The sequence below is a fragment of the Meleagris gallopavo genome, chromosome 12 (assembly GCF_905368555.1).
Source record: "Meleagris gallopavo chromosome 12, MGAL_WU_HG_1.1, whole genome shotgun sequence".
In the NCBI taxonomy this organism is placed as follows: domain Eukaryota; kingdom Metazoa; phylum Chordata; class Aves; order Galliformes; family Phasianidae; genus Meleagris; species Meleagris gallopavo.
Window position 1 is genome coordinate 9,525,262 of NC_139415.1, and position 23,174 is coordinate 9,548,435.

The 23,174-nt window shown below is 37.6% G+C and overlaps 1 protein-coding gene and 1 long non-coding RNA gene across 5 annotated transcripts in view; one reads left to right on the forward strand and one right to left on the reverse strand.

Annotated features, from left to right (window-relative positions):
- Nucleotides 1–22,719, reverse strand: part of LOC104912828 (uncharacterized) — a 51,647-nt gene extending 28,928 nt beyond the window's left edge. For 2 of the 3 annotated variants that reach the window (XR_014885751.1, XR_014885750.1), the window contains exon 1: nt 13,541–22,719. This is a non-coding gene — a long non-coding RNA (uncharacterized LOC104912828). The remainder of the gene's footprint in view (nt 1–13,540) is intronic. The other variant, XR_004161047.2, reaches the window with a different exon arrangement.
- The window catches only part of SLC12A1 (solute carrier family 12 member 1), a 43,277-nt gene extending 20,461 nt beyond the window's left edge, over nt 1–22,816 (forward strand). For both annotated transcript variants that reach the window (XM_085233542.1, XM_085233543.1), the window contains 15 exons: nt 612–735; nt 1,513–1,614; nt 3,441–3,596; nt 5,180–5,279; nt 5,363–5,474; nt 7,157–7,297; nt 9,525–9,631; nt 10,514–10,596; nt 12,676–12,819; nt 15,072–15,203; nt 15,393–15,504; nt 16,953–17,039; nt 18,927–19,062; nt 21,606–21,673; nt 22,681–22,816. In XM_085233542.1, the coding sequence (XP_085089668.1) occupies nt 612–735; nt 1,513–1,614; nt 3,441–3,596; nt 5,180–5,279; nt 5,363–5,474; nt 7,157–7,297; nt 9,525–9,631; nt 10,514–10,596; nt 12,676–12,819; nt 15,072–15,203; nt 15,393–15,504; nt 16,953–17,039; nt 18,927–19,062; nt 21,606–21,673; nt 22,681–22,816 (1,740 nt within the window). The remainder of the gene's footprint in view (nt 1–611; nt 736–1,512; nt 1,615–3,440; nt 3,597–5,179; nt 5,280–5,362; nt 5,475–7,156; nt 7,298–9,524; nt 9,632–10,513; nt 10,597–12,675; nt 12,820–15,071; nt 15,204–15,392; nt 15,505–16,952; nt 17,040–18,926; nt 19,063–21,605; nt 21,674–22,680) is intronic.
- Nucleotides 22,817–23,174: the final 358 nt, after the last annotated feature.

The following is a 23,174-nucleotide window of genomic DNA, read 5'->3' on the forward strand; positions in this document are numbered from 1 at the left end:
AATAGGCAGGTCTTATCACCTTCCTACAGACGTGGGCATTTAGGATTGCAGAGTGCCTTTGGTCAGAGCTCAGCTTGGTGGCAGAAGAGGGGGATGCACATGTATTTGTTTTGTTAACTTCATGGCTATTTTCAGGACCACTATCTCCTGACAGAGAGCCAGCCTGTACCTCAGGAATGCCACGAAACTGCAGAAGCTCTCATTCCTGTGTTGGCAGGTGTGCTGAGACATGCTGTCCACAAGCTGTTGGAAGCAGCAACGCACACAGAATGGCAACGGAGGGCATGGGACAGACAGATAACTTGCACAGATCTGATTTCTGCTTCAGTTTCCATCAACTTAAACTCTGTTTAGATACTCAATTAACGTCTCTTTAAAGCACTGAATAAGTGTTAAATATCTGTGATTTTGTTTTGATACTATAATTTAGCAAGATATTGGCTTATCACCCTATTTGAATGTTTATATGCCATAGCAGTAGACGTATTTGAACTACTAAGTTAGATTAAATTTTTGTTTAGCTAAAGTCTAGTAAGCTGTCACTCACAGAAAATTTCTTCTGATGCAAGAATGCCCTGCTTAGCAGAATTAAGTTCTGATTTGTCCACCAGGCTCTTTGCAAGGACAATGTCTACAAAGGACTCCACTTCTTTGCCAAAGGATACGGAAAAAACAACGAGCCAATCAGAGGATATGTACTCACTTTTGTGATTGCTATGGCGTTCATTTTGATTGGTTTGTATACAGCTATATAAATGCAACAATCTGATGTTTTGAAATTCTATAAACTGATATTTTAATACAGTGATTAGCTATAGTTAGAAAAGATTCCAACCAAGTTAGCACACCCAAACTATGTCAAATATGGCAAACTTTGAAAATATATTTCTAGTTTATACTGCATATAGAAGTGAAATAATTTTGACATAATTAAGAGGCTGCTCTGCCAAGCCTTCTCCGTAGTTAGCTCAAAAACACTGCTCAAATTACTAGCACTGGCATCAGAAAATCCCAGCTATTGTATTGAGTGTTCTATTACTATTAGCAGTACATTTGGAAGTGTTGAAATTTTAAAATTGGTTTCTCCAGGACTTCAGTTTCAAATTGTGTGGCACTGTCAATAAATGAAAAGTGTAGTTGGAGAATTCAGACTGCCATTTATAAAGCAAAACAATACTTTCTAACTACAAATCAATAGTAGCCTTTTTAGGATCTGTCCTCTAAATTACATATTTGAAGTTCTGAAACTTACATCAGCTCCACATCATTAAGAGGCAATCTGTAGAATCAGAGTGTCAAGTATAACCTTGCATAGCATATAGATTATATAAATGAACAACACATTGGTATGAAATGAGGTATATCAAGGTGACCTTAAATTAGTTCCACAGAAAAACACTGGAACTCTCTCTGGACAACAAATCCAGGCAGTATACTGATTTAATGTATTATCAGGAAAAAGCTATACACAACTTAGGAAACCAGTACCTATGTCTGAATTGTGTCTTGCAGCTCAACTGAACACCATTGCTCCCATCATCTCCAATTTCTTCCTGGCTTCATACGCTTTGATTAATTTCTCCTGCTTTCATGCCTCATATGCAAAATCTCCAGGTGAGTCGGCATTCACCGGTGATTTAAGTGTGGGCTTCACAAACTCATCTCTGCAAGTTCTTGACTGAGCGTCAGAGAAAGCTGCAGTACCTGTAAAACATCTAAGCTATGTGATCTGAGGTTTTACTGCTCTCATTGAATATGATGACATCTTATTTATCTCCAAAAGACAAAAATAATGGCTCTTTCCCTTATGTTCCCTGCAGTTGTGTAAAATGAAAAAGGCTTTGGTGGATCTCACTGGAGCAAGAAAGCTCCTCCTTAGGGTGTTTTTCCCCTCACTATCAGTCAACATAGATGGATAAAAAAACCTATAGTATCTCTGACCACATAAAGTAAGCAAGGTGAAGTAGGGTCTTTATGCCCTCCTGCCAAAACTAGAGACATTTGAAGAAAGTTTGTAAGAACAGTAATTGTGATGGAAGTGATACCTGGAAGAAAACACACAGAACAAGAACAGGTCCCCAAACCAACATCAAGATAGCTCTGCAGTGGCTAGTAGGGTAGAGTACAATGAGGTCCTGTACAAGGATATCTTGAGAGTCACTCTCTACATTTGCACTGCAAGGGAAAATACAGGCTTACAGGCACATGCATCACCACATCAGAATAATCCACCTCAACATCATTATTAAGGACAAAAGTCAATCAGTTGAGCAGCATGACTGTGGGCAAAAAGGAAAGACAATTTCCTGCTACTATGAATCAGTTATTCAATTCTAGAAGCAAGGAATACATTTTTTATTTCCAGTGTGAAGAAACCTGCAGTCGTAGCATAAATGCCTACATCAACTTCCTTCCTACAGATCTGCATGGTGCCATTTGTTCAGAGGGCAGAAAAGATGAGCACTTCTGCTAATTACCTGCACAGTTGTACAAATGCAGATCTGCTCTACTTGGCCTTAGAGCTGAGTAAAAATTACTTTTCAGACTTTGTGTATGTGCATCTGTTTCAACTCTGCCACTACTTAACGTTTTCTGACAAAACTGCAGCCATTTTTTTTCTTTTCTCATTTCCCCCAGTTAATTTCTGCCAATTCACAGTGATAGATTATTATAATTGCAAGCCTGCAGGACAGCAAATTTCTTCACAGCAGGACCTTCCCATTCCCTCATTACAAAGACGATCCAAGACAGGGTTGCTCAGCCTCTCCTTGTATCTTCAGTGTTTTTTCCTCTCTCCAAAAGGGTCTACTCTGCAGAACACCTGGCAGAGACCTGCAAACCACGGAGGCTCACTGCTTGTCTCATTTTAATTGCTAGCAGGGGAAGGATTCAATACTGCAGCTGAAAAGCAGCAGGAATAATATCACTTTAAAGAAAACTGCAAATTATTTTATTTTTATGCATCAAGGCCAGACAATTTCCAAGTTTAAAATACATGTGTACTTGGAATATTAGTATATACTTTCCTCTCAGCAAGCATTTAGCTTCCATTAATAAGTTCTATACATATGCATCAAAAGGACATAATAGCCTATTACTTGGAGTTAAAGGAAAACCTATTTTCAGTTCCGAACCAGTGAACTTTAATTTGGCAAAAATGTATAAAAAGAACAGCCATTCAAAGCCAAGCTGGACATAGGAGAAAATATTATAGCGAAAGGCTTGCAAGCTCTAGTGCTCAGTGCAGATAGAAATCTACATCAGTTAATACCTGGAAGCACCTGTTGATTAACTGCCTGAGAATATGCATGAATCTTTCCCACCCGTTCTGATAGAACCTGAAATAAACTGCATGTGGGTCTGTATGTGCAAAGTCAGTGGATTGCTATTTGCTCAATTTATCTTCTACCCTTCCAATTCCCTCAATTCTCTTTAAACAGGTTGGAGACCTGCATTCAGGTATTATAACATGTGGATATCCCTTTTTGGAGCCCTATTGTGCTGTGGTGTTATGTTTGTCATCAACTGGTGGGCAGCTCTCATTACTTACGTCATTGAACTCTTTCTATATATTTATGTAACATATAAGAAACCAGGTAAGGCCACAAGACTTATTTTGTGTATGTTAAGCAGCCTCACTGTACTTTATCAGAATTAATTCTGCTTACAAAAATAGACCTTCCTTTTTCCTCAGCACCATTCCTTAGAGGAAAGCCTGGACCACCATATTAAATCCCACTTTACATAATATAGAGTAAGACAATATCCTGGTGAACTTTTGACTGTTAAGCACTCATTTCAAAGATGATTCAGGGCTTTGTGTAAACATCCCAGTGCATCAGTTTACTCCCACATCTTTAATAAAAGTTAATTTGGGCTTTTGCTTTACTACTACTTGTAACTTCTCTTCATCCATCCACAAAAGCTTACTTGAATTTTGATGTGCTCTTAGCTGTCTTATCTGGGACTCTCATTCAAAAGAGAAACTTGCTGCCCATTATACGACAACAATACAAGATGCATTATTTGTGAACTGATCTTTTTCCAGTGCCTTCCTATAATTTCTCACTACATTAAGAAAAATAGGAACATTTTACTGTTGAAAAAGATTACTTAATAGCTCAGTTAATCACGGGAGTGGCGCTTAGGAATCTGTGCACTAATGTAGTACAGCATCAGTATGAGCCCACCACCTTTTTTTTCATTTCCTAGACTAAATTAACCCACATTCAGATTTCATGCAAATCATCTGGTTTACTTGTTCAATAGAATAAATAATTCAAAGAAAAAAGATGAGTTTCCCAACATAAGATGTACTTTCATTGCTCATCTTGGGATAGCAGCACCTGGTCTGTGCCTAAGTTCCTAAGTTTTCCTTTTCTCTGTTTTCTCTGCTTGCTCTCATACCTATTGAGATGACATGTGGATTTCTTCCTGTAAAGATCATCAGCTGTGGGGAATGCACCTGTGAAAAGCAGTATGTCAGAAAGGCATCTGAAGATTGCTATCCTTCTTCTAGCTTATTGCAATATCCTTGCTGCAAAGTAGCAGCTTAAGGTCTGGTTAAATTCACTGAAGACACTGTACAAAAGCTATCAATTTCCAGCTCTCCAAGGATAGTAACTTCTGTTCAGCACTCACCTACCAACAACTGAGTGGTTCAGAAAAGTCTAATATTCCTCAAAAGTTGTTTTCCATCTGTCTCCTTCCACCAAATGGCTGTACAATAGAGAAGAAAGGATATATATGCCAAAATTGGTTCTGGAGAGCAACTGTTGACCCATATAGTAGAACAGAACTAATTGGAGCTGGTGATGATGCTTCCTAATGGATTAATTTGAACTTCCTGAAGTTACATACAAATACAAATGCATTACTTGGGGCTGTCCATTTTATACATGGGAGAAGGGTACAAACTCTATGAAACAGAGAAGAAAACATTTATTGAGCAGAGGAAAAACATTGCTTATGCTTTCCTTTGAAAGAATGAGATTATTTATTTGCATGTTTGCATAACCAAACCTATTCTCATGAAGCACAAAGAATGATATATCTGTATCTACAAAGCACAATAGAATATATCCTGCTTTGGCTCAGAGGTAAACGACTCCTGACCTTTGTAACAGAACAGAGGAAAGCCCGTGGTTTAACATGCATTATTTATCCTTATTATACGCAGATGTAAACTGGGGCTCTTCTACACAGGCTCTTTGCTATATTAAGGCCTTAGACAGTGCGCTGGCATTAGCTACAGTGGAAGATCACGTGAAAAACTTCAGGTAAGATTTTCAGTGAAAAATAGAATGCTTTATTCAGACTAAGTATATCTCCCAATTAAATACAACCTTTTCCCTCCTAACAGACCCCAGTGCATAGCATTAACAGGAGCTCCTATGATCAGGCCTGCTCTGCTCGACATCACACACACTTTCACAAAGAACAATGGTCTGTGCATCTGTTGTGAAGTATATACGGTAAGGCCAACTCATATAGATCTGAAAATACAGCACCAGTGGGTGTTGCAGATCCCCATTACACATTCCACTCTCACTTGGCACACAATGTTCCCAGTGGTGCTGATGGGCTTCTGTGCAGACCGTGAAAAAGATTCGTACTGAGAATGAATTTTGTCATAAGCCTTGACAAGAAAGCTATCAGCTGATACAGAGCCTGCTGGTAAATGCCTCATTGAGATGCATTTCAGAGTTCATAGCAGATGAACCAAAAAATGATAAAGGTTTGAAAAAATAAAGCATTACAAGTAAAGATTTTTTTTTTAATTGATACAGTAAGGCTAAAAAATAAAATAAAATTAGGGAGGCAGAGTTCTGTCAGGAATATAGCAAAAGAGTCAAATTAACTAAGCTCTATTTCCAGCTTTGTCACTGACATGCAGTGTTGGGATTTAGCATGTAATTCAGACCTCTAAGCAGTGGTTTCTCCAAAATTGTAACAAAGCTGATTTTTGAGGATAAACGTGCTTTTCTTAGATCTTCTTAGAAGCAAAGTATATTTCTAGATATAAGTAGACAGGAAATTATGAATTTTAAAGATGATCACCTAGACTCTCATTAGGACAGAACTAAAATAGATGGGCTCATAGTAGAAGATGTATTTTAAATATTATAACGACCTTTTGAGGGAAAAAAAAGAAAAGGCTCATGGCACCAAAACATGCTGCAGAATCTAAAGAACCAGTCCAGACAAGATAATGTATTCTTCCACATGAGTATAAGAATAATTCATTTGATGCTGTCACTTTGAGGAAAGAGAGTATAGAAGAGTTACATGTGACTCTTTCCAAATTGAACAAATCTATAAAATGTGAATGGCTCTAATCCTTTTCTACCGTAATTATTTGTAGCCTTACTCCTACATCCACTAAGTACAGAATCAAACCCAATAAGATCCTGAAATTAAACAGCTTCATAAAGTTGATTTTCAGCAACTTTCCTGATTTATTAGACGTTTCTCTAAAATTAGCACTTTCTATATAGAACATAGAAGATTTCACCGTAGTCTATTAAAAAACCTATATTTATTTTGCTAGCGTAAGCATTTTTTACTATTATTATTTCTCCAGTATCATAAGGCAAATTTAATTTGGTTTGTCACAATATTGTGACACAGTGAATCTTCACAAACCACAAAACTCTGATGGCAAGCAAATAATAAAATTTCTGAGAGTGGGAATGCCAAGCACTTAGAAGCAGTTTGCTGGCATAGTACAAGCTCGTGAGGTATCTTACTGCCACAGAAGCTTGCAGAGCTCCAGAAAGAGCCATGACTGGGAACCCAGGCACCATGTTGAAAACTACAGTATATATCATAACAAACATAGCAAGACCATTTAGCCATAAAAGTATCATCCAACATATTTTGCCTTAAAGTGAACACACTGCCAGCAACGCATAACGTTTTGAGATACTGTGCTAAAGGGAACATCTCCCATTCCCTCTTTGCAAAGGGCAGCAAGAAATTTTCAGAGAACATGGTAATGAATAGTTCAGAGATAGGTACAATAAATATGGCATGTTTTTTTTTTTTTTTTTCACTCTCTCCATTCAGTCCCATAGCAGACAAAGTAACACCTTCAAAATCACTCTATGATGTATAATACATAGCATTCTTAATAATATGTTACTGTATCATGCAGGGACCACGCAAGCTGTGTGTTAAGGAGATGAACAGTGGCATGGCAAAAAAGCAGGCCTGGCTTACAAAGAACAAAAGAAAAGCCTTTTATGCAGCAGTGGCAGCTGACAGCTTCAGAGACGGAGTCAAAAGTCTCCTTCAAGTAAGCTTTTTGTTTACAGAACACACACAAGAGTGATACATCAAAGCAACCTTTTATGGAAAGCATTTCTGTTTGCTTGTTAAGAAGTCCCATGTATATATGGAAAATGTAGTAGAGAAGGGTACATGTGTTTAAAACACAGGTTATTTCACAATAAGATATAGTTCTAGGCTATGGAATTATGAGAATAGGCTGGCTAATTGTTTCCTAAATGAACAAAACAAGATTTTTACAAAAAGAAAGAGAGAGAGAGAGAGAGAGAGGTATCTACAGGACAACATGAATCTCTGTGCAGCTGTCACATGATACACTTCAAATCAATTTGAAGTAATGCTTGGCATTACACAACAGGTTAAGTATCTAAGAATGTTACTGTGTTCACTGAAAACTCAGTGTAATAAGCATTCTTTTTTTTTTTTTTTAACAGCAAAGGCAATCTAAACAAGCATGCAGTGCTTTTGTCCTATTTTAAGAATACAGCAGACCACTTCCAAAAGTTCATTTAAATTAACTTGAATTTTTAAACTTAAAATGTTTTCAACAAAAGTAGCACAGAGGCACTGTTTTTGTATTTACCATCTCCCTCTTTCTCTCTCTCTCATATATCTGAAAATTTAAAGATGTAGGTACTGACACAAAATGTAGAGAAAATTCATTCTATCAGAACCTGACATGGATATTTCACCATCAGTTTATGTGTTGTCTCAGTAGGAGATCCCTGTAACGTTTCTAAGAGCTGTCATAGTCAGATCTTTTCCTTTCTGTTACTATTTAAGCCACAAATTATTCCCTTCCAGCAGACAAAAGGATAACTTTATCATCACTATGATATCCTAAGGACACCTGTATTGGCTTGCCAAGCAGTGAATCATTTAAAGCAATACAAATGCAACAGTACTACTCTAATTTTCAGTCATTCTGAAAGTAATGCCTCCTACTTGTTTCCAATCACAACTGATACAAAGAGCACAGTAACACTATGAGAGCAAATTCTCAGCTACAAGATACTATTTCTCAATATATTCACCACTATTAGCAGATTCATGCAGATGAGCTGATTGAGATGTTCTTCATTTCATGGCGGGACAGTTGGCACTGCCAAGTAGAACACGGCTTGTGTTTCATGTCACTGGCACCACAGCTGAAACATATCACCCACCACCTCACTGTGCTCACTTCCACTGTTTGGTCTCCACAAACATTCAGCAAGTGTCAACAAATCTCAAAGGGTGCAATTTTTTCTGCATGATTTCCATGTCAAGCACCATTTTACCAGACTGCCCCTCTGCTGCCATCTGTTGCACAGAAACAACATGTAACGAAATATCAGCAGGAAGGTTCAGCCTCTACTGCCATACCATCTGCATATGCCTCATGTGGGCCAACATACTAAAATAGGAGGGATTAGGATTAGTTTTGGAGCAGCACTCATAAAAACAATCTCCAAGACTCTACATTTCTACCTATTTTCTTTTTGCTTACAGTAAAAATTGGCAAGTGTAGTAACTTTATAAGCTGGTGTATCTGTGGGTCTCCTCCTGAAAGTTCCCCATACATTGAGTATTTAGATTTCTGTAAGAGTTAGATTACCTGAATATAGACCTGATAGCCCTTATTTTTTCAGGTTTTAGTATCCAGACTCAGTTCTGGGGACAATCTAATATCTTGACAAACCATTTGTTAATGTTTATAAACTGTACTTTTATCTATAAAGCATGTCCAGCTAGTTTGGACAGATAATCCTTTGGAAAGAATATAACAAATACAATAGAAACAGTTTCTAAACTCAAGGCAAAAAAGATACATATTATTAAGAGGGTATGCCTTCTCTGTATATCTGAGGTGTTTAAAAAGAAGACAGGCCATCTATTGGGTATTCCAAATCTGATAAAAGCTTTATGCTATTATGTTAGAATGAGCATGCAAACAGCACTTGAACTCTCTCTTGATTCCAAGTTATTGAACCATTTTAATAAGAGATGTCAAAAGAAATGCAAATGAATGCTAATTTAGCAAAACTATATTTCTGACATCTAAAAATCATTTATAGTTGGAATGATTTAGAGCTAATCTTTTTACAAGGGTATGAGCATGAAGGACATTCATGAAATGCAATCTAGTCACAAGCTTCTCCACTACATTACTTCAGTTATCTTTCACCATTACTTCTCATTTACAGTAAGAGCATGTGTGTATATGTTCTCATGAAGTGTTTTAACATTGATAGGCCTCAGGATTGGGTAGAATGAAACCAAATACCTTGGTGATTGGATTTAAGAAGGACTGGAGAAATGCTGCTGTCACACAAGTTGAAAACTATGTGGGTGTTATACAGTAAGTACCAGATCAGCATCACCCCTATTTTACTCCCTCTATTCTGGATTAATACAGCATTTCCATACAGAATTTGACAAGTAGAAACAATGTAAGAATATACCTAGAGATCTGGGTTCACAAATGCTAGCTCTAAAACAGAAGTTTCTGTTCATTACAAAAAGCTCCATGGCTTCACGTACCCAGCAAGATCTCCTTAGCAAACATCTGGCACAATCAGAGATTATGTGGCTTGACAACGTTACATAAAGAAGCTGCATTGCTGTCAGCAGTGCTTTTGCAGAACTATATTTTCCCTTTTTTTTTTTTTTTGTAGGCAGGAGCTCAGTGAAAAACAACCCTAATGCACATACTTAGGGAATAAGAGAACATCATGGAATTCTTCTTTTAAGCCTAAGAGACAGACAAAGAGCCTTGCTTCAAATCTCTTGTGTGCCAAAGGCTCAGCAGCTCTGTGGGTTGGGATTTAGCCAGAAACAGTCATTTAGAAACAGTCTTCTCAGATTCTTGTTCAAAATTCACCTGCAAAGCTGCAGCAAAACCCACCCCAGCTTTTTTATTTCCTCAGAGCAAGGAGAAAAAATTACCTACTAGCAACCTAGCTCCAAAAAAACATTGTATGAAAGGCCCATTTTAAGGAATAGCCTATCTTTTCCCATACCCACTGGTAGTACTCTTACTTCTTTTTTTCTTTAATGAAGAAAGAATGTTGATACTGAACAATACTTAATCTTGGACAATACCTCCTGCAATTTTATCCAGAACAGCCCAGCACATGGCAGTAATAACTCCCACTGAGTACTAACACTTGAGCAGATGCTCAAGGTAGTTTTCCCTCAGCAACATATATGATACAAAAGAATATATTCTCTTCTTTTGCAGTGATGCCTTTGATTTTGAACTTGGCACGATTATTGTCAGAATTAGCCAAGGATTTGATATATCTCAGGTCCTCCAGGTTCAAGGTATGTGTTACCTCAACATCTGAATTATATTTCACATGTACAGTTGGTACAGGCTCTGCACAAGGAAGACTGATGAATACATGTAGTGTCACTATCCAGTTTTTAGAGTAGTTTCCACACATGAGACCTCTACAGTTCCTCATTGCTTCTGCAGTTTCAATTCTGCCAAAAATCCTTGCTAAAGCCAACATCCGCTGGCAGTTACAGAGAAGGCTAAGCCTCACAAAGCTATAAGTTCTTCACATCAGATAACTCAACTTCCAAAGCACTTCTAGCACAGGCACAAGCTAAAGCGGTAAAATCACACTGTGCCACTGTGCAGCATGGCTGCTTCCTGCTTTTGACACATCTTCCTCACTGCCTACCTGAGACCTCTGGCCACTGGGAGTTGGGAAGCTGTGCTTTCAGTGACCCAGAAAGCCACAAAAATCTCGAAATCACAGGAAGCAATCAATTGTCCTTTCCACTTTTTTTTTCATTCTTCCTCAGATTAGCAGTATATATCCCTCAAGAGTTGGGAAAACCTTTCACCATGCAGTTTGGGAAAAATGTCATATGGGTTGAAAATGTTGAGAGAAAGCACACAGACAATCTAAACAAAGGGCTTTCAGGATTGACATACAGAGATGGCCTTGGTTTTCCTCTTTAGGACACAAGAGTCCAACTGGCTCCTCATGGATGCTGGGGAGGGCTCCATTTAGGGACCCTATTAGAACAATAATTATGTTTTCAGTATAATAACTTTCCCACTTTCTGCAAGCTTCTCTACTTGAGCGGACAGATACAGCCTACACCTAGAGATTACTCCCAGAGTCCCATGTTCTCCTCACCAGAGAAAGTTTTTGTGTTATAGATGGTATCTATAGACAAGAACAGAGATGCTCATAGGAAAGGAGAACGGCGACTCTCTGCTGCCGCCTGCTGCAAATTGCCTCCAGCTTCTCCCCACAGCATCCCTGAGCTGCTGACAGACCGCGCTCCTGGCTGCTAAAAGAACACCCGCAAAGGACATAAGAATGCTAGCTCAGCTAAATAAAAATGAATCTAGCTCCTCCCTAACCTTTCCCCCTCTCTCTAAAGAGGATGGATTCTAGGGTAAGGCAGCCCTCAAAAGCAAATCACCTATGAATTAAAACTATCCAGAAAAACAAAAAAGGGTATGCAAATATTCACCAAGCAGCCTCCCTAGCAGCCTGACGTGTAGAGAGCTGCAGTACAAAATGAGAACTTAAGAAAATAGTCCCAAAAGATCTATGCTTTCCTCAACCCCTTCAATACCTCCAGTGGAACCTTCTACCCTCTTTGCATGCTGTATGTCATGAACTGACTGATGAAAAAATACATTAGTTAGAATACCAGTGAAACTATAGCAAGTACCAAATGTTAAGACTCTAGAAATGAGAAAGAGTTAGAAACAGTAGGGAAAAAAAGAAAATCCTCAAATATACAGAAGTGCTTTGAAGCAGATGCAGTCTCTGAAATGGAAAAAAATGATTATTTTCTATGTGCTATGAAATTCTGTTCAAGAGAGAAACTGAAAATCTATTTTTGAATAACCATTAAGTTAGTGGTTATCATCAGCTCTAATAATTAGAAGCATATGGTTGTCATGGATTCTAAAGTAGAAGAAATTATATTCATTTATGTTGACAACCGAGAGTGCCAGCAGTGGTTATGTCTAGCTGATGAGGTTTTTTCTTTGTTTTAAAACAAAAAAAATCTTAAAATTCACCTCACTCTTAGCCCACATGTGACTCAAATGTAAGTCCTTCCCTCTTGAAAAAAGCCTTCTGAAGGTAAACGTTTGTATCATATTAATTAGCACCTCACCATAGTATATTCCATAATAACACATGGTACTTTTTCCTCAGCAGAAGTCTAATATTGGTAAGATGAATTTAGCTTCCTCTTCCCTGTTGGCACAAGAACAAAGTACTTAAAGGCTTTTCTCCCAGCAGCTTTACATTTTGTACTAAGAGCTACAACAGCAATTATAACATCACTATTGTTTCAATAAGTGATTTTATTTAAAACAGAAAATGATGTGTTCACAGTTCCCTTACGTTTTCCAATATACAGAGGAATTAGAGAAGCTGGAGCAGGAGAGATTGGTACTGGAAGCTACAATTAAAGAAAATGAATTTGAAGAAGAAAAAAGTAGCATCTGTGGATTCTTCAGAAAAGCCAGAAAGCTCAATATCACAAAACATGAAACAAAAAATGGTAAGTTTCAATAGGAGAACTTCTCCCTGACACTTTAATTCAGCTCACTCTCACCACTATGCAAAAACTGGACTTCAACTCCAAGGCCAAAGCTCCCGAGCCACACATAAGCTCCTGGAATAAAGTCTCCCCTGTGCAAACATGCCTTGGTGGCCATAATATAGTCCAGAATAGTGCATCCTCCTGAGGTAGAAGACCATGTAGAACACAACTCCTGCCTGCTCCCATTCACTACAAAGATTTAAAAACAAGCTCTCAGCTGAAAAGTCCATCTGTCAAAAATGGTATGCGATTATTAATGTTCGAGGAACACAGATCAAGACTTATTTTTTACAGGTATTTTCTCTTTTTAAACAAAGACACTTTCTTACCCCTCTAAAAAAAACAGTAACACATGCAAAATACTCAGATATGAAACAATCCCATTTTATTCAACATTAACAAACACAAACACACACACACACCGTCCAGCTGGAAAACAAGTAAAAACAGCACTACCGCTCTATATTCTAAGCATAATTTCACAAAAATGTACAAATGAAAATGGTAAAAATACTGAAAGTACATATACAGCATGTGGTAAAATACCTAATTAACACAACATAACTGTACAGCTTATGAAATCAAAATTACATCTCAGATACAGTAAAATGAGACAGAAGTACAGACAAAATTAAAGGTCTCATTTCAGAATTGCTAGGCTGCAATGATAATGACTCACCTGAAGCTATGCTTGTATGCAGATAAGTATTTTCAGAATTTTCACCTGCAGAGTCTACTACATCTGGCTGTGCATGCAGCTCCTGGAGGTATCAAGAAGATCTACAGACTGAAAACAAAATGTTGTTATACTTTACTTTGCAGACTTCAGTTCATTTTGCAGGCTTCAGTAGAATATATTTTTATTAAAAAAAAAAAAGCCAAGAAATGTGCACCCTTTCTTCAAATACCCTGCTTATTTAGTTCAGAAAGGCATAAAATATGTAATATGCTTCCTCTCCAAAGTTGTTGCACCTTCCAGCACAAATGTTACAACTGTAGAGGAAAGCCCACAGCTTCTTTAGAACTGTTGTATACATGCTTTAGAAATACAGGAAACAGAACAAAGCAACCTGGCAAAGTAAAATCTCCATAGAAGCCTGTCTACTCCATTTATACTGTTCTGACATTGTCTTTTTTTTAAGTAATTTAAGTAATAAAGCCACAGGCTTCAAAAAATGGAATTAGAGCTGCTATTAGTGCATAGATGGAACCGTAACTTTTGACAACAGGCAAGCAAAGAGCAGGAAGCAAAGTTTATTTTCAGGAAATAACAACTCTCTGAAGCACACAGAAATTGCCATCCTTGCCAATGTTTTCTGCCTTCCAGTCTTAGTCTAACATGCCTTCTTGCTATAACCAGTTAGCTGTTTGTATTAACTGTTAGCTTTATGAAATTCTGTACTTTCCAACAGACAGATAAGCTTGTAAACAAACACCAAGTAATAGGTATTTATTTCTAAAATTTATCATATATTTCTTAATTGCTTTTGAAAGTGCCAGTGAAATCTAGGATAGTTAACAAGATCCAGAGAACAAATAATCAGATAAACCTTTTGAAGACATTATGATCCAGTGACACAGTATTACAAAAGCTTTGTTTCCTGTGTATACTGGTACATTAGGAGTCCATACTACCTGTGCTGTCAACTTCCTTAGTTTTAAAGTATAGGAATTATAGCAGAAGCAAGTCAGGTCTTTACACAAATATTTCACATCTGTTTTAGCAAGACAGACTAATAGAAGAAAGCAAATCCATGTGACAGCAAACAAGTACTTTTCTAGTTGCCCACCTTGACTCAGGCAACAGAATGCAACCACACATTTCTGAAAGGTGAGTTCTTGTTCCTTATAAGGACAACAGCCAATTCTACTTCCCTAAGCTTATAGAAGCACTCACAGATCTGAGGTATCAATTAGTTTAATACCTTTAGAATCTGATCGCAAACATCATACAAACATGCTAGGTTAGAGAAGCAATTGATCGAGTTCGGACAAACCCAAACATATAGCTTGTTCCTAAGTAAAAGGTGAACTAAAGCAAAGTTAAACAAAATTTCACAGATCTTTTTTCTCCTTTATTTTTGTACAAAGGAACTCAAAAAACTACGTGAACGTGACAAAAAAAATGCCCAGATGTTTTGTCTCCAATGGCTTCCTACAGCTATTCAGCCTCTCAGAAACCCTGCTTTATCTTCTCATTCTCATTTCAGAAAGCACCATTAACACAGTACAGTCAATGCATGTGGGAGAATTCAATCAGAAGCTTCTAGAAGCCAGCACTCAGTTTAAAAAGAAACAAGGAAAAGGCACAATTGACATTTGGTGGCTGTTCGATGACGGAGGTAAGGAATTAATGTATGAACCACAGGAAGAGAATTTGCATAAAACTGTTTTACAATTATGTAGTTAAGTTTATCTTGAAATACTTTAAACAGACAAAAAGCATCTCCAACGTTGGCAGTGTTAAGGATAGCATTTTTACCATACAATGCACTAATTCTGTCTTCCTGCAATTTTCTATCTTTGTCTAGGTCTAACAATCCTAATTCCTTACATTCTAACTATCAGGAAGAAGTGGAAAAATTGCAAATTAAGGATCTTCACTGGAGGAAAAGTCAATAGGATTGAAGAAGAAAAACTAGTGTAAATATCCCTACTTTGCCTCCCTGTTTAAAGAGTTTGAATTGATGAATATAATGCATATACAGCAGAAAGCTGGAATTACTCAGCACAACTGGTTTGCTGTAGCGAGAACAGTTCTAACAGAAAAACAAAGTATCTCACAGAAAGGTGCTGAGTTTATGGCAGGAGCCTTAAGGCTCAGTGTGAATGGTGATTACCAAAGAAAACTCACATCCAGGTATTTTCCCATTAACAGCTCATATTCCCTTCTCTGAGAAGAGCACTCTGCACACTGTAATGAGATTATCACTTGTTTTATGGGATTTACATGAGATTATCTAGTTAACAGTAAGTGAAATTGCACAATGCTTCTCATACGCAACTATCATAACCCACATGAACATAATTAACCATAGTAAAAATGTAAGGAAGGTAAAGATCAAGTTAATCAATTTAAGACCAAGTCAGTTAACTTTTTTAAGTCTAGATTTCATAATCATTTGCCTTCGAGCAAATGAAAGGTACTCATATAAGCTTATTATAATCACTGTATGTAGGACCTTTTCTTCTGAAGCACTTTATACACTAGAGGCACAGCCATTTCACTACCAGGTGAAGTAGGCAATTTAGGATGAAAATCTGGGATGGATGCTACTTCTTAAAGAAATATTAGCACTATGTAGTTAGTCATCTCCATTTAAAACTCCACTGGAAAGCAGGCAAGATAGATGCAAGAAGAGGAGTAAGAATTTAGCCACTATCAGTAGGATTACAGCACCGTGCCCCATCAAGACAGCTGCCACAGGTTTTGTTTCCACATAAGGGAAACCTTTACGGAGGAGAGTTCCTCCTCACTGCTGTGGTACTAGCAGTTATAAGGACTACCCTTAAAGTTAACATCCTTAAGCAGAACAGATAGGTACATGTTTGTAAAAAAGAAAGAAATATAGGAGTTCCCAACCATACTTATACCAAAGGCAAAACTGACAACCGATTCTTTACACTCAGCATGAGCACACAAAGCTGTAAACTATTCCTACTGCCAATTGGTGCAGAAGAGCACTTTATTTTCTTTCATGAAAATGTGGAGAGACAACATTTGAGTACATCAATATAAAAGTGTACATAAAAATATTTTAGGTATTTCATATCAACATTCTGGACCACATTTTCACTAGAACATACACTACCAGAATTGTTCTTAATCCATGCATTTTTCCAAAATGTAAACACTGTTCAGTTTTTGATATTTTCATAAATCATCATTTAAATAAATTATACCAAAGCGATCACATCAATCCAGTTCTGTAATTGGAAACTGAAACACTAACTAGGGCATTTAAAGTACTCTGTCATATAGTTAAAGATAATGAGACAAGTGCATTTGATATCTTAACTCATTTACGAGTGCTCTTTGATGCAAGGCACTCAGAAATACAGTGATAAAATATTATCTCTTTTGTTTTCAGGATGGCTTCACTTCTAAGCAAATTTAGAATAAAATTTGCTGACATTAATATCATTTGTGACATCAATATGAAACCCAACAAAGAGAGGTAAGAAAAATTACCAAAATGCATTACTTAGCAGCAGGCATTTATCAGGTGCTTATTTCTTGTATGTTGAGCTTTAAAAAAAAAAAAAAAAAAAAAAAAAAAGAACATGATGATGAAATAACAGTCACTTTATTGCAATAATTTCCCAAGTACCCAGAGCAGGAAAAAAGAGAATAACATTTTAACAATCACAATCCAAAGCGTCAAAACTATAGACAGCCTTTTTCTTCATGTTGCAATGATAAGACATAATTTTAATGAAGACTAACTAGACACTATATTTAAGAGCCACTACATTTAACAGGCGTTTTACAATGGCTTCTCATATCCATTAGTTTGCAATACACTTCATCATATTATCCAGTCAGTCACAGCTCTCTTCTCTGCTAACTCACTTTTCTGCATTTTACCATGCATTCATGAACTTAATAACTTTCTGGTCAAAAACAAGCATACTTTTTCCTTTCCCCTGAGAATAATATTATAATACATCCCCATAGCTCAAATATAATGAAGTTCAAATGCATTTTTAAATTTTTTTTACTTATCTATGGAATTAATGTTCTCAGGTGAGTTAGGAAGTTGCTAAGATAGTGCTCAGGAAACTCCACCTCCAACTGTATTAGCTATGCTTATTTTCAGGACCTGCTGCTACTAAACATTTTGCTATCCATAGCAAATTATAAAAAAAAAAAATAATAATAGTAATAATCTGACCTTCACAGATGTCTCCTGGTTTTTCTGGCACTTTATATAGCAATGCTTTCTATATACACATTATTTCAGCCCTTATTTCAGAATCCGATGTAAAAAAGCCCAGTGCAAAGGGTAAATGCACCTTCTCTCTTTTGCTAAGGGGTGCTCTGCTCACTTATACAACATACGGGTTTCTCCTTCCGTGCATTGGAGATTACCCAAGTTATTCAAGAGTCCCTGCTTTCTAAAGCATCTCTCTATTGCTATAGCCTATTTCTTCTATTTTGTGTATACAAAAGAATATAATGCTTTGCTCTGGGAACAACTAAATCCTAATTTATAATATTGCTCTTGGTCCTAAAGAATTTCTGAGAATGTTCTCATCTTACTATCCTCCCTTCCAACCCACCTGTACTCAATAGTCCATAGATACCTCACAGTCAAAGGGCTCCTCTTCTCCCCCCAGAGCCTTCCACTGAGTTGACGTGCAACCTAAGGTTAAGTCTATTAATTCTTTTAGGCCCCAGTTTTTCCCACACATAGCATAGAATATAACACACATTAACAAAAATAGAAACACATTTGCATTAACATAACATAAACTTCCTGGAGTCTTTGTGGAATTATAGAAATTTCCAACCAACGGACAAGCAGGGATGTACAGCAGGATGATAAACTTCTCCAGATAATCAACAGCTTCAAGAACAAACTAAGAGAGAAACTATGGAAAAGGTGGGAAATGACTACAAATCTGATCTCCATATAGCAAAAAATAAAAACACAAAAAACAAAACAAAACAAACAAACAAAAAACCCACCCAAAACTGCAGCATTTCCCTCAACCCCTTGCTACAGGAGATTTATATCATCTGTTTTTCTATTTCATTACATCACATCTGTGACAGTAAAACTGTATAACCAGGAAAGCGCAGCAAATTCTCTGCAACTGTAACAGGCTAAACACAGCGTTTCATTATCCTCAAATAACCTTTTAGTCATCCTCAAATTACCTCAACATATTGAAGAAGTACAGATAAAACCTGGGGCATAATACAGCAAAGAACAGTTAAAGTTTTTGCATGTTTTTAAGCTACACTTATAGTCAGCGGGGCCTGCTGTACACAGTGTCTATAAAATAAGCTAGTGAGTGCACATCCTGAAGCAAGGCCTCCTTTGTAACTCCTATTTCAGTTGGAAATTCTTTGAAGAGATGATTGAACCATATCGTCTCCGTGAAAGCTGCAAAGATATAACAACTGCTGAGAAATTAAAGCGAGAGACTCCATGGAAAATTACAGATGCAGAGCTGGAAGCATTCAAAGAAAAGGTAAAGCCTTGCCTACGTTTTTACTCTTGCACCTATTCTTATGCTTCAGACCAGATGTTTCAAGTTATTAGTAAGAAAATGTGAAATACGAGATAATATGGAATTAGAAACATGATATGAAATAACCTGTATTTGATATTTGCAAATTGGATTTATGTTGTGAACACTGGAGGTACATTATGACTGCGTTATTCTGCACTCTGTAAGACCTCAGCATGTTTACAAAGTATCTTCTGGGCCAGTGAGAAGCTCTGCCCGCATTCAAAGCCAGCCAGATGAAAGCCACTTCTAAACCAGAAGCCAGAGTACTGTGCTAAGCCTGAGCTAATAAGATCTGCTGAGAGGTTTATTAGACAGTTCCACTGTTTAGAGTTTGAATGTCTCAAAAAGAGAACAGTTTGAAACATTAACCACTTTGGGAAATTAGAGTTGAATCCAGACCCTACAACCAGCTCTAGGAATTTGCCCAAAAGGCAAGATTTAACACGGATTCTTACTTCAATGCAGAGCTAAGTTTAAACCTGCCAACAATGCAGGAACTCTCCCACAGTCCGGAGATATTTTAAGGCTGATGCTGGCTAATCCACTGGCTAAATTGGAGACTGGGATGCACTTTAATATTGCTGGAATGCACCTTTTTAGCAGTGATCTGCCAGGCTTCATCAGGCCAGTGCTGACAGGTTATTGAGAAGTGTTCATTCTTAAGAGACAAGTTCTGCTGCAACTCTCAGAGAATGAATCTGGGAATCTCATTTATGGCTCCTGTTGGATTAACCTGAGTGCACTTGGAGTTTAGTTATCTCCCCTCTATGGTGCTGGCAACTTCCTCAAGTGGAGCAAGGATTGTGAGTCAGAGCTCAGAGCTGTCAAGGGTCACAGTCTGACATATTAACATAAGCTGAAATCAATGCCGATTTAAGATCACACACCATACTACTGACGGCAGCAGCTGGGAAGCAGACTGGCTCTCACAGTATCATCCTTTTTACAGATTTGATGGCCAGCATAAAGTTAGGGTAGTCAGCTGCCTGCAGAAAACTTTTAAAAACACTCTTAGCATAAATCAAAGCCTGAGAGTCCTTAGAACACCTCCATAATAAAAGACTCCCAATGTAAGCTCTTGTATGCAAAAACAATGACAATGTAACAGGAGGAAAAAGAAGTATCAATACACACACATTTACACAATGGTTAAGCTTGGTCCTGCCTGGTCACTGACTAAAGAACCAAGACAAAAACTTCCACGTTTAAAGCAGTCAGCAATATGATAAAGGCTAAATCTCTACAAAATAACGGCAACGAAAAGATTAGCCTACACACTCAGAAAGACACACCTCTTATCTTCAGTAGTAAAGCGGTCCTGGGAATTTTATGGAGGTTCTATATTACTTCTGTTATGTTTTAAAAACTTTGAGGGTCTGAGCCTAACCAAGAAGGGAACATATAAACAGGAGGGAAATGGCTGCTTACGAGCATGGATAGTGATAGGAAAAGGGAGAATGGTTTTAAACTGAGACAGGGGAGGTTTAGGTTAGATATCAGGAGGAAGTTTTTCACACAGAGGGGGTTGCAGCACTGGAACAGGTTGCCCAAGGAGGTTGTGGATCCCCATCCCTGCAGGCATTCAAGACCAGGCTGGATGTGGCTCTGGGCAGCCTGGTCTGCTGGTTGGCGACCTGCAGATAGCAGGGGATTGGAACTGGATGATCTTTGAGGTCCTTTTCAACCCAGGCCATTCTATGGTTCTATGATTCTATGAATCCCAGAATAACAGCCATTTATGCAATGTAAAAAACATCCACACAGATACATAATGCAAAAAGTAGCTAACAGTCTTACTTCAGCCTCCTGGTCTTTTGGAGAACAATTTCTGCTGGGTGTCAGTGTGATTACAGAATCACAGAGGCCTCAAGAGATCACAGAGTCCAACCCCCTGCTAAAGCAAGTTCCCTACAGCATGTCACACAGGTTGGTGTTCAGATAGGTCTTGAATATCTCCATGGAGATTCCACCACCTCTCTGTGCAGCCTGTTCCAGTGCTCCGTCACCCCTGACTGTAACAAAGTTCTTCTGCATGTTTGTATGGAACTTTCTACGTTTGAGTTTTTGGCCATATGCACCACTAAGAGCCCAGCCTCATCCACTTGCAGCCCAACACTGGCAAATAGAGGAATTAATATATTATCTACCATCAAACTCTACAAGAGTTTCTGAATAGTTCCCAAATAGCTATACCACATAGCCAAACAAATACTTAAAAACTACATCTGGTCCAGCTATGGTACTGTGCCAGTACAAAACCAATCTCCATTCCCAGGAAATCTTAAACAGATGTCAATGACTCTGGCCCCTGGGTAACAAGGCAAATCAGAAAGAACATCCTAGGACAGGCTCATATTTTGCCATCTCTGTCAGTCTGGGTCGCAGAGCAGACCTGGCTTCCAGAGCTGCCAATACAGTAACAGAAAAGCTTGTGGGCAATAGGTAGGACTGCAGATCACTGACTGAATCTTTTTCTTTAACCCATGTTTTGGTTTAAACAGAGTTATCGTCAAGTTCGTTTGAATGAACTCTTACAAGAGCACTCGAGGGCAGCTAACCTCATTGTCCTGTGAGTAGCAAAGTTTTATCTTTAACTTGGAGAATAAGCTGATGTGAGCAGGGATTCTGGAGTAGATCAACAGAAATATTTGTATTAACTCACGGGGGGGAAAGTTACTTTTTAAGCATATTTTGAGAGCTTAAATCCAGACTGACAGTTCCCTGGGACTACTCTGAATATGAATCTTTCCTCATACTTCATAGCTTAAAGTAAATCTCTGAAAATGTATCAAAAATGTAATCTTCACATCCCACTCTACATGTTGAGCATTACACCTGCTTACCGGCCTGCAGGAAATACCCATTATACTTCCTTTCTCCTCTTCTCCCTCAAGCTATTAAGAACAAAAAGTGTGAGAAAATATTATTTTGGTTTGCACATAATCAATAGTGTTGTTAGCCAAGGTTGACTTCAAGTTATGTGAAACTGAATAAGCTGATGAATTGCATAAAGGAAAATCTCACCAATAAAGATACAAAACCTCATTTTCAGACCAGTTTTCAGAAAGTTTAAACAGTTTCTTAAACGTAGTCAATAAATCAGTATTTCCGATGCAGAGATAAACCTCTTTAGCCCTCTTAACTGGGCCTCAAAATAGGAGTGATCGTGTAATATTTACCATAAATGGAATCACACATCAAGACTTCCATCTTACAGTATTTACAAATGAGGAGATACTGACAGACTGCAAAAAAGTGCATGCACTGTACCTTTTTTTTTTTTTCATTTCACCATGTGTACAGCTTCATGGTGTTCAAAATGCTTCCTTAGCTATTTGGGAGAAAGATATTCTTAAACAGTTAATTTTCACTACAAATAGCCACGTTAAGCCAAGAGTATGCAAGATTAAGACCTGGTGTTAGCTTTGTGCTTTCTAAGATGAAAATAATCATACAGACTATGAACATTCTGAGTTGCATATGAACAACCAACATTTTCTGCTTAATATTTAGTGAGAATGAATGTCTTCCTTTTTCTTAATAATGTTAATGCTGATTTTCTGTCTATCTGAACAGGAGTCTGCCAGTGGCAAGAAAAGGAGTAGTGTCCGATTACCTGTATATGGCTTGGCTAGAAATTCTCTCAAAGAACCTTCCTCCAGTCTTAATGGTCAGGGGCAACCACAAGAATGTACTGACTTTCTATTCTTAAATCTATAAATAAATACTTCTTCCAAATTGCACAGTCATAGTTGCTAGCAAAAACAAAGGAGAATGAAAATCAAATGCACCAACTTGGAGGAGAGGAAAAAAACTATGGCATCCATTAGGTCAGAGCCATAAAATGATATAAAGCAAGCAGAATACCCACAATGCTATTTAATCATAATATTGCCAAATTAAAACCTATGCCTAGAGCAGATGCCTTTACCTAAATTGTAATGCTAATTTAATGCAATGTTAATTCAAATGCTTCTAATTAACTTGCAAACAAAAAAAGTTGCATAGATAACGAGATGGATTCTATATGACAAGAGCCGATAATGAATTTTCAAGCTCTGACATGGACT